The sequence below is a fragment of the Dermacentor albipictus genome, unplaced genomic scaffold (assembly GCF_038994185.2).
Source record: "Dermacentor albipictus isolate Rhodes 1998 colony unplaced genomic scaffold, USDA_Dalb.pri_finalv2 scaffold_14, whole genome shotgun sequence".
NCBI lineage: Eukaryota > Metazoa > Arthropoda > Arachnida > Ixodida > Ixodidae > Dermacentor > Dermacentor albipictus.
In genome coordinates, this window is record NW_027225568.1 from 1,457,870 (window position 1) to 1,471,475 (window position 13,606).

The 13,606-nt window shown below is 46.7% G+C and overlaps 1 protein-coding gene across 1 annotated transcript in view; it reads left to right on the forward strand.

The window, feature by feature from the left end:
* Window positions 1-13,606, forward strand: part of cm (AP-3 complex subunit carmine) — a 140,062-nt gene that overhangs the window by 20,470 nt on the left and 105,986 nt on the right. The window contains exon 5 of the mRNA XM_065447681.1: window positions 4,746-4,905. Within this exon, the coding sequence (XP_065303753.1) occupies window positions 4,746-4,905 (160 nt within the window). The remainder of the gene's footprint in view (window positions 1-4,745; window positions 4,906-13,606) is intronic.

The window sequence follows — 13,606 nt, forward strand, 5'->3', positions numbered from 1 at the left end:
TTCATTGTGGCCTTAAACGTTTGACCATGCAGCCTCACTGCACGGTCAAACAGCCAGGCCCTGTCCCCTTGCGCTTGCGTTTACCCCAATAGCAGACTTGCGAAACGCTATTGTGGTAGTAATTCTCCGATGTAAAGTGACAACCGCAAACACGCAAATCCTGGCGCCGTTCAAATAGTGGCAGTCCGATGTGCTGCAGCCAGTCTGCTCATCTGCTGCCTTGCAGAGGGACACGATGTCGCAGCTTGACATATTGCCAGTCGCTATGTTTGCAGCCCACAATGCAACAAAGTCGAATCATGGTGCTCGCGAAAAGACTGAGACCGACTCTGGCCTTGGGGCTCGCATCAAAATGGGGCACGTTGTGACACAAGCAGGCGACGCTTGCTGTGTGCCGGAAGTGCTTAAGTGTAGTGAGAAATTGTTCTTGTGCATTCTCTTTCCGTTACTTTCTTTTTATAGAAACAAATGAATTAACATTCCAACTATTACGAAAATCATTTGTTCACCATAAAGTTGTAAAAATGATCGTTGACGTGTCCTGGGCAGCCACTAGCATAGCTCGCCCTACTAATGTCATTGGCGCAAATGACGTCAAATGGGCAGGGGCTGCTTAAAGCAGTACTGACACAAAAATTTGAAGTCGAGATAACTTGTGAGATCGAGTTAGTTGGTCACACACACATCGTCTATAAAATATCAGCGGCGAATATCGCTTACAACATATTTAAAATCAATTTTAAAGTATGTGCGCGCAGCCAACCGCAAAACAGAGCACCTCGCGACATTGACATCAACCGGGATTGTAAATAGCCAAGAAAACGCTACGTGGCTACGTCACGAATTTTTGTTGGCTGCCATGCGGCTTGCATGTGCTCTTCTCCTGTGTTGTTGCTTGTTCTAGCTGTTGTACTTGTAGTGGGACGCTCTCCGGGTCGCTGCAACTGCAGTTTTTGTCGTGTCCATCGCAATATTTCCCACACTATCAGGTTGACTGTGCTGCCGCAACGTTCAACGCCGATTTGTTGTGTCTTACCATTGATTGTGGCCGATGCGAGGGTTTTGTTGAGGTTCGTCCTCGCCATCGCCGGCCGCAATATCTGAGTCGCTAAGTGATTGGTCACGTCTAAAGCGCGAGACACAGGGCGCGATTTTCTGTGCGATCTGTAGAACGGCGCGTCGTGTGCGACTAGCCGCATGCGGCGATTCGGAACACATGGTACGAATAAGCGAGCGGCGGCCCAGAACCGGCGCCCCTGCGTGGAAGTTCGGAATGCTGCATAACTTCGAACAGAAAGGGAACCGTATTTGCACAGCTATCTTGTTTGAAACAAACGATGACAATATAAACACGTCTATGCGAGCACTGTAGACGTATTTCCGCAAGGCCGCGTTGCAGTATCGAATCCGTTGACAGCCGCCGATGGCCAAGAGCCGGCAGGCATAGCTCGCTGGGCCATCGCATCCGACACCGGTTGCGCTTGTGACACGATCGCTTGCAGCTCGTATAATGAAGCGCCTATGTTAGTCGGCACAACGTGTACACAGTTATGTCACGCTCAAATTGCAGCACGTTTGATTTTATTGGCACCGACAGAAGCGAACGAGCATGCCAAGCGGGCTTGCGATCGCTGGGAGACGATGTAGGCCTAGCTCACCGGCCGTCTATCCGGGGCCGAGGGTCCTTGCGATGCGTCTGCAGCTCGTAATAAAGCGCCTAAATTCGTCAGCACAATCAATGCCTGAACATTTATGTTTCCCTTAAGTGAAAATACGGTTAGTTTTCCGGGTGCCGTTAGTAGCAATGAATAAACAGGCCAGTCAGGCGAGCCGCTTCGTATACAGACGATTGCTGGCGCGTCTGCGCTTACCGCGTGCGAGTAGAAATCACGCCAACGATTTACTAGGGAGTTTTAGTGTTGGGGACGCAAGCGGCTTGCGTACGCAAGAACTAGGGGCGACGTTACTGCGCATGCGCAGACCGCTACGTCTACTTGCGTCCTTGGGTTGTTGGAGCGGCCGAAAACATCGCTGCCCCTAAGAGGTCACGTTACCCACGTGACTCTTGCGGTGTAGGAGAACTTACGAGTAGCTAGCGGGTAGATAATCTAATAAATCTTTCGCCAAGTGTCGACAGACGTCGTTTTTATGTGTATTAGAGAGGTTTAGCGTGTCTGGTATTCGGATAAACGCAGTTGGGGTGTTGGGGCGGAGCCATAAACAAGAGCGTCCTGCTTGGTGCATCCACCTGGCGGCGCAAAGCTCAAATCGACAAAAGCAGCTAATGTTGCTGTAACCAAGTCTATTCTACTTCGCTGCTGGTATAAATTATCGGCACTGGCTTAATTGTGTTGCTGCCAAAAATTTATACGCGCAGCAAAGTAAAATACACTTGGTTACTGCAATATTAGCTGTTTTTGTCTGTTTGAGCTTTGCGCCACCAGGTGGCAGCACCATGCAGGCTGCTCTAGTTCATGGCTCCGCCCCAACGCCCCAGCCTGCGTTTACCCGATTACCGGACGCTGTAAACCTCTCTATTAACTGCTTCTAATAAAAGAGTTTAATGTACTTTACTTCATATGCTTCATTTCATATTTTATAACATGATAACGCAGCAATGATCAGACTTTGGTGGTGCTGTGAGCGCATGCGACCTCATTGTGGTTTGCGTTTGGGGCCGCTAACCTATAACACGTTTCTGCTTGCGTACGCAAACGCACCCAAGCGCTTGGGGCCCCAACGCCTTGCATCCCCAATACTAAAACTCTCTACTATTTCGCACAACGCTTTATAACTCGCACTCTTTCGAGGTCACTTTATTCTAGAAGTTATTTCGTGTCAGAAACAAATTGTAGCCCATTTATGTGCCGCCGTCAGCGGCGAAGGAAGCCCGGGTTTCGGCCAGGGAGAGAAAAAAAAAATGGCTGTGGCTTAGCTAAGGTTAAGCCCAGGATGCGAAGCATACTAGCCTTTATTTTAACGCGACAGCGTTAAGGAGCTCGTGTCGCAGAAAAGCCGGTGTCGTCGGCGTCGGCTCAGGCGTGCGGCGCTTGCTCAGGCGCACATTTCGTTGTCGCGCCGAACGCTGCGTTGCTCGACGCGCACCGCGTCCGATGCGGGGCGCGACGCCGCGAGCGACGGCGGGAGTTGGAGCGCCGGTTCTCCTCTGTCGTGACGTCACGGTGTCACGTGATTTCATGGTCACCGCCGCGCCTGAGGAGCTGGGTTGAGCCCTCGTAATATGCTTCGCATAACGTCGGCTCAGGCGTGCGGCGCTTGCTCAGGCGCACATTTCGTTGTCGCGCCGAACGCTGCGTTGCTCGACGCGCACCGCGTCCGATGCGGGGCGCGACGCCGCGAGCGACGGCGGGAGTTGGAGCGCCGGTTCTCCTCTGTCGTGACGTCACGGTGTCACGTGATTTCATGGTCACCGCCGCGCCTGAGGAGCTGGGTTGAGCCCTCGTAATATGCTTCGCATAAAAACAAAAAACAGACGTGATCGGAGCGGCGAGGCGCCCGCTCGCCGGCCCCGCCCCGCCGGGTCTACCACGTGTCCATGACGTTCACACTACCGGCGCTGTCATTGGCTGCGGTCGTTCGACCGATGCGGCAGTCACACGACAATATTCAGCAAGTTGGTCGCGCACGCTGGCTGCGCGTCAGAGCATACGTCATGGCTTTTTGCGAACACGTGACCACTTTGTTTACATTCCCGTTTGTCCCGTCTCGTTGCTCTCTGGAACCAAAACTTCGACTGGTCGCTACAAAAAAAGTCTGCAAATAATTGCCTGTCGCGCTCTGAAGTAAATGAGCTTTCGTGCCGTGATTACTGGGTCATTAACTACTCATTAAAGCAGGAAAAACCACGCGGATTTTTTTTGTGTCAGTACTCCTTTAAAATTCAGCCGAGCGATGTGCTGCAATTGGCAGTGATGTACATTTTTAAAACCTAATAATAAATTACACGCTTTACGCAGAGCACTTAGATGCGTAAATTAATGATCAGAAGGACCTGCTCTAACGACTCGGTATGTTTGTACAAAATCGTCAAAATTATTTCAGGGACCCTGAAACGATACACCATAATATTATTTTATTTTGTAATTTTGCACCTAAACCTCAGCATCTGTGCATCTTTATGACATCACAGATTTCAATGATTTTTTTCATATTCGGCCTGTGCTGGTGCAGGAAATATTCTAGAAACTTCCCTTTGCTTCCTTTTTAATGTAGTTGTTTTTTTTTGCCAGTAAACAATTAACTGTGGACCTCATTTAACACATTGTCAATATTCATCATATCACAGCAAGCTGATGTGGAAACTACAGATCATAGTGTTTTCCTTCAACATGACAGTGGCTACTGCATCTATTTTCTGTGAAATAAGGTGCATGCTTGACTTGACAGTACTCAAAGCTGGTACTGAGGGAGTTACTTGTAAAAGCAGCTGGAAGGAAAGCTGTTCAATTGTGTTCGAATTGCTTTGTTCTGCTGTTGGTATCAGAAAATAAGTTTTGATGCCTCTCATTGAATGGTCATCTCTGTGTTTAAGTGCGTAAAGTAATGAGTATCATGGGATTTAAAAACGTTTACTTGGAATGCTGTTCTTCTTGCTCAAATTCTAGGAACAAAACCAGCTGCAGTGTTCATAAGCAAATTCTTAGTAATCCTTTGGAGTGGTTCACGGCAGTATGAATGTTGTTTGGCTCAAGTCTCATTCTGTTCTTCCTGGGGTTCCCATTTAGCCTGAGCAGCACCCTGCCCACAGGCCAGCTGTCAAATGTTCCGTGGCGTCGAACGGGGGTCAAGTATGCCAACAACGAGGCCTACTTTGACGTCGTCGAAGAGGTGGATGCCATTATTGACAAGAGTGGTTCGGTCATCTCTGCCGAGATCCAGGGATACGTACGTTTTAAACTTCCATATGCCTTTTTTTTTATGGTCTGTGTGCAAGTACTTGTAGTTAAATTTGGTTAGTCATAAAAAGACTTGTGTAAACAATACTAGGTTGCTGTTTGTCCAGCTATTGAATGACAAAAGGAGAGCTTTTTGCACGAGTGCTGCTCATTTGTCACTTCGTAAGTTGTACTTGGCAGTAACTTAAAGGAAAATGCACAAAGCATTTTACACATAGGTAAACAGCTTCATGCAAGTTAATCCAGGATTTAACATTAAAGGGCCCTTAACCAAATCCTGAAACTTGTGAACAGTATGTGCATCATACATTGCATTTGTTGTTACAAAAACAACACACACACTTTGTGTTTGTTGTATGCCTATTTGCAAATACAGTAGGATCTCGTTACAACGAACTTGGCAGGACCGCCGAATTTAATTTGCTAATTTGAATCATCGTAGTACTGAAAAACCAATATTTTCATGTCAGTAATGTAACACAACAACAAAATTTACATACCTTTGCAGCAGATGCGCATTCTCGTACGTAAGTAATGAATGAGAACGCTGGGCACAGTTTAACTACAATTTATTCCTTGAAGAAGTCTTTAATATTCTTCTGGTGAGTAGACGGCAAGCGCTGCAGGACGGATGCCTCCACATCCTCGTCTTTCCTCTGAACGTCGTCGGGGACATCTTTACAGCGCCCGAGGAATGATCGAGTCTTTTCTAGAAAAACTAAAACATCCGAGCTGGAAACAGTCTCTTCTTCTTCGTGTGTTGATCCAGTGTCAGTATCTTCTTCGTCATTACTGCAATCTTCTTGCTCATGCACTTTATTCACGATGTCTTCATTGGCGAGCTCCGCGGATGTAGCCGCCGCGCTGTCGGTGTCAATGTAATCATCGAAGGTCACTGCAGTGTCGACAGGGAGCTTTTCGGTAAGCTCATTCCACAGTTCTGGGTTGAGCTCCTCTGTGTCCTCGCAGTCTTGTGGCATAGGTGAAGCCTTTAAAAGGCCTGCCTTTGCCAGCAGTTGCTGATCGTGCTTGCCTTCACGTTCCACCACGACCCTGTAAGCATTTTTGCAGCTTGACGGATGTTTACCTGTGTGGGCAGCTTCAGTCAAATATTGATCAGTAGGTGCTGCATAAGACGCTTCTGAAATTTGGCCTTCACATATCTGATGATGCCCTGGTCCAAAGGTTGGATGGAGCAAAGAAGTACAATTTGGGGGCATAAATTCAAGTTGCACATTGGTCAATCGCACGTTCGCGATATGTGCCGAGCAATTGTCTACGATGAGAATTTTTCTGTCTTTCTTCTTCATTGTGTTGTCAAGCTGCAGCAACTACTGAGTGAACAATTGTCGCATCATCCACGCTTTTTTGTTGGCTCGGTAGTCGCAAGGCAACAAGATGTTTTTCAAGAGGCGTGGCTTAGCAGACTCGCCAACAACTAGCAGTTTGTTTTTCCGTGCCCATGCAGCTGCAGCAGAACAGAACCGATACGCAGAGATGTGATTTCTTTCCGCCCTTGCACCTGTTACCTATGAAGTTCATTGTTTTATCAGGCAACAACTGATAAAAGAACGCCGTTTTATCGCTGTTGAAAACATCGTTTGGAGAGAAAGACTCAACAATCTCTTGAAAACACTAGTTCTGCCAGGCAACCGCACTCTCGGCATCTGCTGCCTTTTCTTGGGACAAGCAACCTGCCATGCAATACCATTCCTTTGCTGGAAGCGGTAAAGCCATATGGCACTTGCGTCGATATTGGAAATGTCCAAAGCCCCGTGAACTGTAGTGCCTTCTCTTGAATAATTGGGCCTGACAAGGGCACATCGTTTTGTCTGGCATCCATAAACCACGTGAGGACGGCGTCGTTGGCATTCTGGTAGTTGCCAAGCCGCAAGCGTTTTCTTGAGGGAGCCAGCTGCGACTCTCGATGCAATTTCATTATCTTTTCCCGATCCTTGAGCATCGTTGCCATTGTTGACGGGGGAATATCATGCTCTCTGCACAGGTTGACTTGCTTTCTTCCAGCATTCAGCTGCGTCAAAATGTCCACTTTTTCTTTTAGCGAAAACTGGCATTGCTTCTTTTTAATGCGGGGGCCAGGAGAACTCATTGTCAGCAAAGCGAATGCCACAACACAATCACAGCACCGATAACTTCGCAGCTCCTGCCGATCGCTATCAGTGTGGTGACGCTAGGCCTACGACGTAGTAGGAGAGTCTGAACATGACCATACGCGACGCTCACGCTGATGCCGATGCTGCTGGGGCTGTACCCATTGAAACGGGTCCCCCAGCGCATGGCTGCTGCTGCTGCAGATGATGATGATAGGTGTAAACCTGAGGGATTCGGTATCGAAACTTCAACGGTACTTCGTAATAACAAAGCATCTTGGTGGTTACGGGATGAAATTACGTGCGTTATTCTGAAATATTCGGTAATCTGAAATTTGTTGTACTGAAAGTTTTTCGCGTTGAAAATATAGGCATTTTGTCGGGGATTAAAAAATATTCGTAAATCTGAAAAGTTCGTTAATGTGGTGTTCATAGTAACGAGATATTACTCTATTGCTTTCTTTGTAAATCTGAGAACTAACAGACAGACTAGAAAGATTTCATGTGCTGCTCCAATGTGACACTCTTGTCTCTAGTGGATGAGAAGAAAGGCAACCAAGGGGCCTGATGTTTGTCAGTTGTGTGCTCTTGCACCAGATGTAGGATCAGGACACCTTGAAATGGCAGTCTTCTAGTTCCCGGGATGGCGATTGGTTGCCAACTGCAGTGGGTGACAAATCGGGTTGCTGCAAGGACTGATTGGGTGCTGTCATGTTAATGGGCTTTGGCCAGGCCTAAATGTTCACCTGTTGCCTGGATGATTTTATGGCAATAGACCAGTGATAAAAGGCCTCCAGCTTGCGTCACTGCCGGTCTACGCTTGTCAGCTCCGTTGCTGAGCGCATGCTACTAAACATTTTCTTTGACAGTTCTGGCTACCTGCCAGCTGTCATGTGTGCTAAAAATCAGGTTCATACTATTAGAAATGCAATGAACACAACGTTGACTATGATGGTGTTGTCAAAGCGGTTGGCGTTTCGGCTTCCCCACACAGTTTCGGCTTTCCCTGTCATTTGTATGGCTGCCAGCACTAATGAGCGAGCATGAAGGTTAGTAGTAACTGTAAGCAGTAAGTAGCACTACGATACCAACTGTTTCCTTGAGATCACAGAAGTTATTGTCATCAAGGTAAAGTTTAAAATTGCAAAGAAAGGCAAAATGCTGTTTTAAGATATGATGTTATGCAAAACAGTGACAGAGTAGCATTACAGTCTATGCAAGATTTTTTGGTGTTTGCAATTTATTTGTGGCAAATGATTGTGTGCATTTGGGCAGGGATGAAAGTTTGTTGCTGCTTGTATACGCACTGTTGTGTGCATTTGTTGGCTATGCACCACAATGTGACAGTGTGACTCCATGACGATGAGCAAAGCGAGAACAAGGTGATAGCAGGAGCCAACCTATTGAGAAGCGGACTTGTCGCCTTCAAGTGTGACTCCATCAAATTTTCATTGGTGCTTGGTTCAGGTGTCTACTGATATGCAGTCTATCGCGGATGGATCGAACTCGAAGTGGATCACGACATAGTTCAATATATCGATAATTCTAAGTACAATTGAACCTCGCAATAACGAAGTCGGCGGGGAACGCTAAAAATTTGGCTTTCACGAGAATTTTGTTGTTGCGAAAAGAGAGCACAGATAGGTAATGCTTCGCAGAACAAAACTTTACTCTCAAAATTCCATTAGCCTACTTTGCAAGGTTTGCTTCAGGGTATAGAACTGCATTGCCAACAGTACAAAGTGTGCTGCATGCGTCCACCAGCAGTGGCAGCACTGCCATAGCGCAGTATTCTCAGTCAATTGCTTTCGGAGATGCGATCACTTTTGCGAGATTTTGCATAACTCGGCACCGGACGCAGAGCAACAGCGCATGCAGCATGCAGCAGCATTTCTTCAGCGCACGCGGTTGCCCGTAGGCGCCGACACGTCCAGTTCCGAGCGCAAAAGTGATCGTATCTCGTGTACCCAAAGGCAAACGATCGAGATAACGGCCCTTTCCTGCAAATCTACATCTGGCGCCGAATCCGCACTTGATGCCTGTCGGGTGGCACCAAAACCAGCATTCTTGAAGCAAGGGATGCGTATTCCCAGACGATCGCTCAATCGAGGCCCGATGCGTAACACACCATATGCTGCGACCGCCATCTCAAGTGCAATGAAAAATGTTATGTCAGTGGGACGTGGATTTCCTTGTTTTTGCTGCATTTTTCTCACCGAGACACACATTAAGCAGTACACTGCCACGATCGGCGATTGTTGTTCGAAACGTGCATTCATGTTGCGTTCAGTTTTGCCTGATGCGATTGGCCTTTGCCACGCCCAGTCATCAGCCGCGGGGAATGCAAACTCAACGCGCGTTTCGAACAGCGATCTACGATCTCACCTAGCAGGCGCGCAAAAACCGTCGTCACATGTCAGTAGCAACATGCGTGCCGCTTCAAACGGGCGATCAGCAAACAAGATGGCGGCCATGACGTGTTTTGAGCACACTGATCGCTTCCGACGCTTGGTTGTTTTTGTGAACAAAAATGGCCGTGCCCACACAAGTGTAATGTGGTGGCATTTTACACAATTTTAGTTCGAAAATATCACATTAGAGCACATTTTGGAGCCTACTAGCCTTACGCGAGTAGGTAATATGCGAAGTTACGTTCCAGCAAATTTCGTTGATGCGGGATGGCAGTACAGCGACATTTTGTTGCCGAGAGGTACGAAATGCATTGATTCCTGTGGGCGTTTGCTGGGTATACAAAATATTTCGATGTTGCAAGGATTTCGTTGTTGAGGGATTTCATTATCGCGGGTTTCGACTGTATAAACTATGCCTATCTGAAGCTTATCTGAAATATCGCGCATGTCTCGAACAGTTTCCTGAGATTGTGACTAAGCGGGAATTAGCGATTTGCTTCTCCAAGGCCATGTTTAATGCACAAAAGTTGACTTATTTTTCACTCATGAGAGTTGCAAGCCTCTCGCGCTGTGAAAAGGCTTTCGCAACACTAACCCTAATAGCCTGCATTGCCTGGATGTGAGACCACAGGTACCTTGCACTGTTCGAAGTCCTTGTTGCACATTTTTATTCAAGGTAAGGTAGAAACGGACGCACTGTGGAAGCAAACTAGCCTGTATGGATATGCGCCTTGCCACTATTAGCACACTTGTACAGTGAATCACATGTGAACGTGCCCGGCTGTGTGTCCATTACAATACGCCGTTTAAATGGCCGCTCGACATATGTGGGCAACGAGCCAGGTGGTATGCTGTGTTAGGTTTTGCAACCTACTCTCTGCTGGCACCAGTCGTCTTCACTTCTCGACGGCGCTTCTCGAGTCTGTTCCTACTGACGTGTAACCGTGCGAGCACAAATGAGACGCGTTCAGCGCGGACTCGTGAACCACACAGCGATGAGTCTTGTGCACTGCTGCCACTATGGTCTTCCTGCGAAATATGGATGGGATGTGCAGTGGTTTTGTTAAATTCAAACTGTAATGTAAATATCCGTTCAAGGGGAATTTGGGGTTGATTTTGTGTTGGCTGCTTGTAGAATTCTGAAAGGCCATTCGCAGAAAGCCTTTGTCTACAAGAAGACGAACCCAGAGGTATAGCATATTCAATTCAGCATCCCATGCCTGGTGCCACTCAGTGAAACGATAGTGTATTATCACGCTTTCTTCTGGAATACATATAGGACTGGGATGCCTTTTGCGATCTTGAGGCAGAATGGTGATCTGCTTTGACCAATAATGACCTGCTGCCGTTTTCATGAGCCATCCACATGCCCATCGAGCAATACGAGAGCACCCGGCTCATTTATTTTTGCTCCAAGGCATGTACTGCTTGTCAGATTCAATATCTTGTTTGACAGCATCTGCCAGAAGAGTGCCATTTTGAATTTGTCGGCATTAAATAATTTTGATGATGCATCTCTGTTAAAAGAAGCGCTCTTGCAGGGTAGTGGTACAGCGCAGCGTTCAAGTTATCAAATGTGGCGGTGAATGGGGGTTTGACGTACACATACGTTCGTTGCTAAACTTTTGCATGGAATTTTCAAGGGGACTTTACAACTATTCGATATAAACAATAATTCGATATGTCCGAGTTTGATATATCCAATATTTCCTGTATGTGCCTTCTGATCATTCATTTGTTGATGTAGGGATGGGTTTAAGGGACAAGTGGGGGAAATAGTGTCAGGTGCCATCACTTTGTTAAACGCGTGTTCTGTTAAAAATTTCCATTAAAGCAGTTTTCTTGATGATCGCTTGCAGCCACCAATACACAAGAAAAGTTTGGCCAAAGGTATGGCTTCGAAATTTTTAAAGTAAACTTCTATGGATTAAAGAAATTTTCGCTATGAGCAGCAGAAATACCTTTTGGTGGCCTTCCTGCTGGATGTGAGAAAAGATTTGATAACCTATGAGACACTTGGACACATTCTGTGCTGCCGTTTTGCTTCCAATTTTACATACAAAGTGGTAGCAGAGAAGCTGCACACATGTAGTGTACTTCTTATGTTTGAGCACACTGAGAATTGTGTTTACAAGTGCAGCATGAAATGCATTAGTTTTTTTCATAAACTCATGAGTCTAAGTGTGGGTCTAGAAGATTTCTGGGAGTGCAAGCATGTGTCTGATGCCATGCACTTACAGAGGCCTTATAGAATTTCGGCTCATTTTGAAATGTCACGGGTTTAAGTGAACCTTGTAGGAATAACTCCATTGCGAGTATCAGTTCTTGTCTTAAGGCAATATTATTTTTCAAGGCACGATAATCACACATGAAATAATGCGTAGTACGAAATTTGACATACTGCATTTGCTTGCATATTGATCGTGCCCCTGAATTTTGTTGTCAAAATTTGATTTTTTTTTTCTTTCCTGTGTAAGGATCGCGCCCCGAACTTGCTGCAGCGATATGTCGTGTGCCGAGTCTAGCTAATGATGATCGCGCTTACCATCTGTCGAATGCTGTCAAATGCTACGCCAATGACTCTTCAAGACATAAAGTAAAGCGTCGTAATTCGAACTCGGTTAATTCGAAATCCCGGAAGGTTTTCTGCGGTTGCGTATTTTGCGATATAAATTTGACCGGATAATTCGAACCAACGGCCTAGGCCAACCCGGTTAATTCGAAGATTTGGGGTGCTGTGCAGCAATTCCCGATGACCATTTCACCGCAAACCCGATGAACCGCCGGCCATTCAGAGCCGCGAGGCAACGCCACATAGCAGTCGCGATTATTTACAGACGAAGCGCCAGACGCGTAGTACTGCTAGCACAAAAGTCAGTCCACGGTACGCCCTGCGCAGCTCCGAAACGTGCGCTTGCAGAGGAGAAGACGTGCTTCACTGCAACGTGGCAGGCATACCGGTTTTTGTCACAGGCTCTCGTCCTCCACTCCGCATGCTCCTCGCAGTCGCAGCAGTCGCAGCGTCAGTGCATGTTCCATGCTGCTGCCACTGGCTGCCGTTCGCCCATTCTCTCCCACGCCTCAGGGAAGTTATCCGCTCTTGGGGAAATCATCGGATCGCCGAACGTTATCTGCAGTTTTGTTGAGTGCCACGGTGAAAATCCTCAAATGCTGCACGTAGTTGGCCAACTAGAAAACATGATCCTTGGAGCCTCGAACTACAGGACGCTGCAAACCAGCATCTCTGATTACTTTAAGTAATTCAAAAATTGCCGAATAAAGGTAGCACATTCCTGCAGCGAAATTTTAGCCTGGTTTGTATTCTTTTGTGTGTTCGGTTAATTCAAAAACCCACTTACTTCGAAGATTTTTTGCGTTCCTGATGACTTCGAATTAACGCGGTTTTACTGTACCAAGTAGTCTGCTCACACCAAACATTCTTAAGCAGATGCCCCATTTTATTCCTTTCATCACTTTCTACACTTCCATGAAAAAAAAAAAAGCTACAATCAAACTTGCCTTGGCTTTATTATTTGTAGGCTTTATAATGGTTGTGGTCAACAACAACAACAAAAAAGGCACCTTTCGATTCTTCTCGTCTGCACTCGTGGGCACGCAACAAATCACGAGTGGAAACGATAGTAGCCACGTTTACACTGATACGTTAGAAGTGTACCCTATTCATACGCCGACACTTGTAACACAGCTAAGATATTCGTCCACCCTTAGTGGAAATGTGCCGTTTTAGGATAGTAGTGAAGACAAATGCCGCAGTTTCCGCAGCACACCCGCCATGTGTTTCTATGTCACTGGCAGCTAAGCCCGCCCATCTCTGCTTCTCTCCCCTCAAAGTGGACATGGCTACGTTATTGCCACAGACTTGCCAATATTAATGATATTGTTCATTACTGATACAGAAGAAACTATTTCAATGCGCATAATGTATTCGCGAAAAGGAAAAAATCTCGTTCGCTGCGTTCGGCTTGCTCCGTGGGCCGCCATTTTTGTTTTGGTGTCCGGCACTGTTACAGCGGCAGCGACTTGTTTGTTGACCTATTGTCATCCCGCAGCAAATGTGGGATGAAAACATTTTTTTTCGTTTCGTGGGAAATTTAAGCCGTGTAATGATCACACCCCTGAATTTGTGGCAATTTTATTGACAAAAATA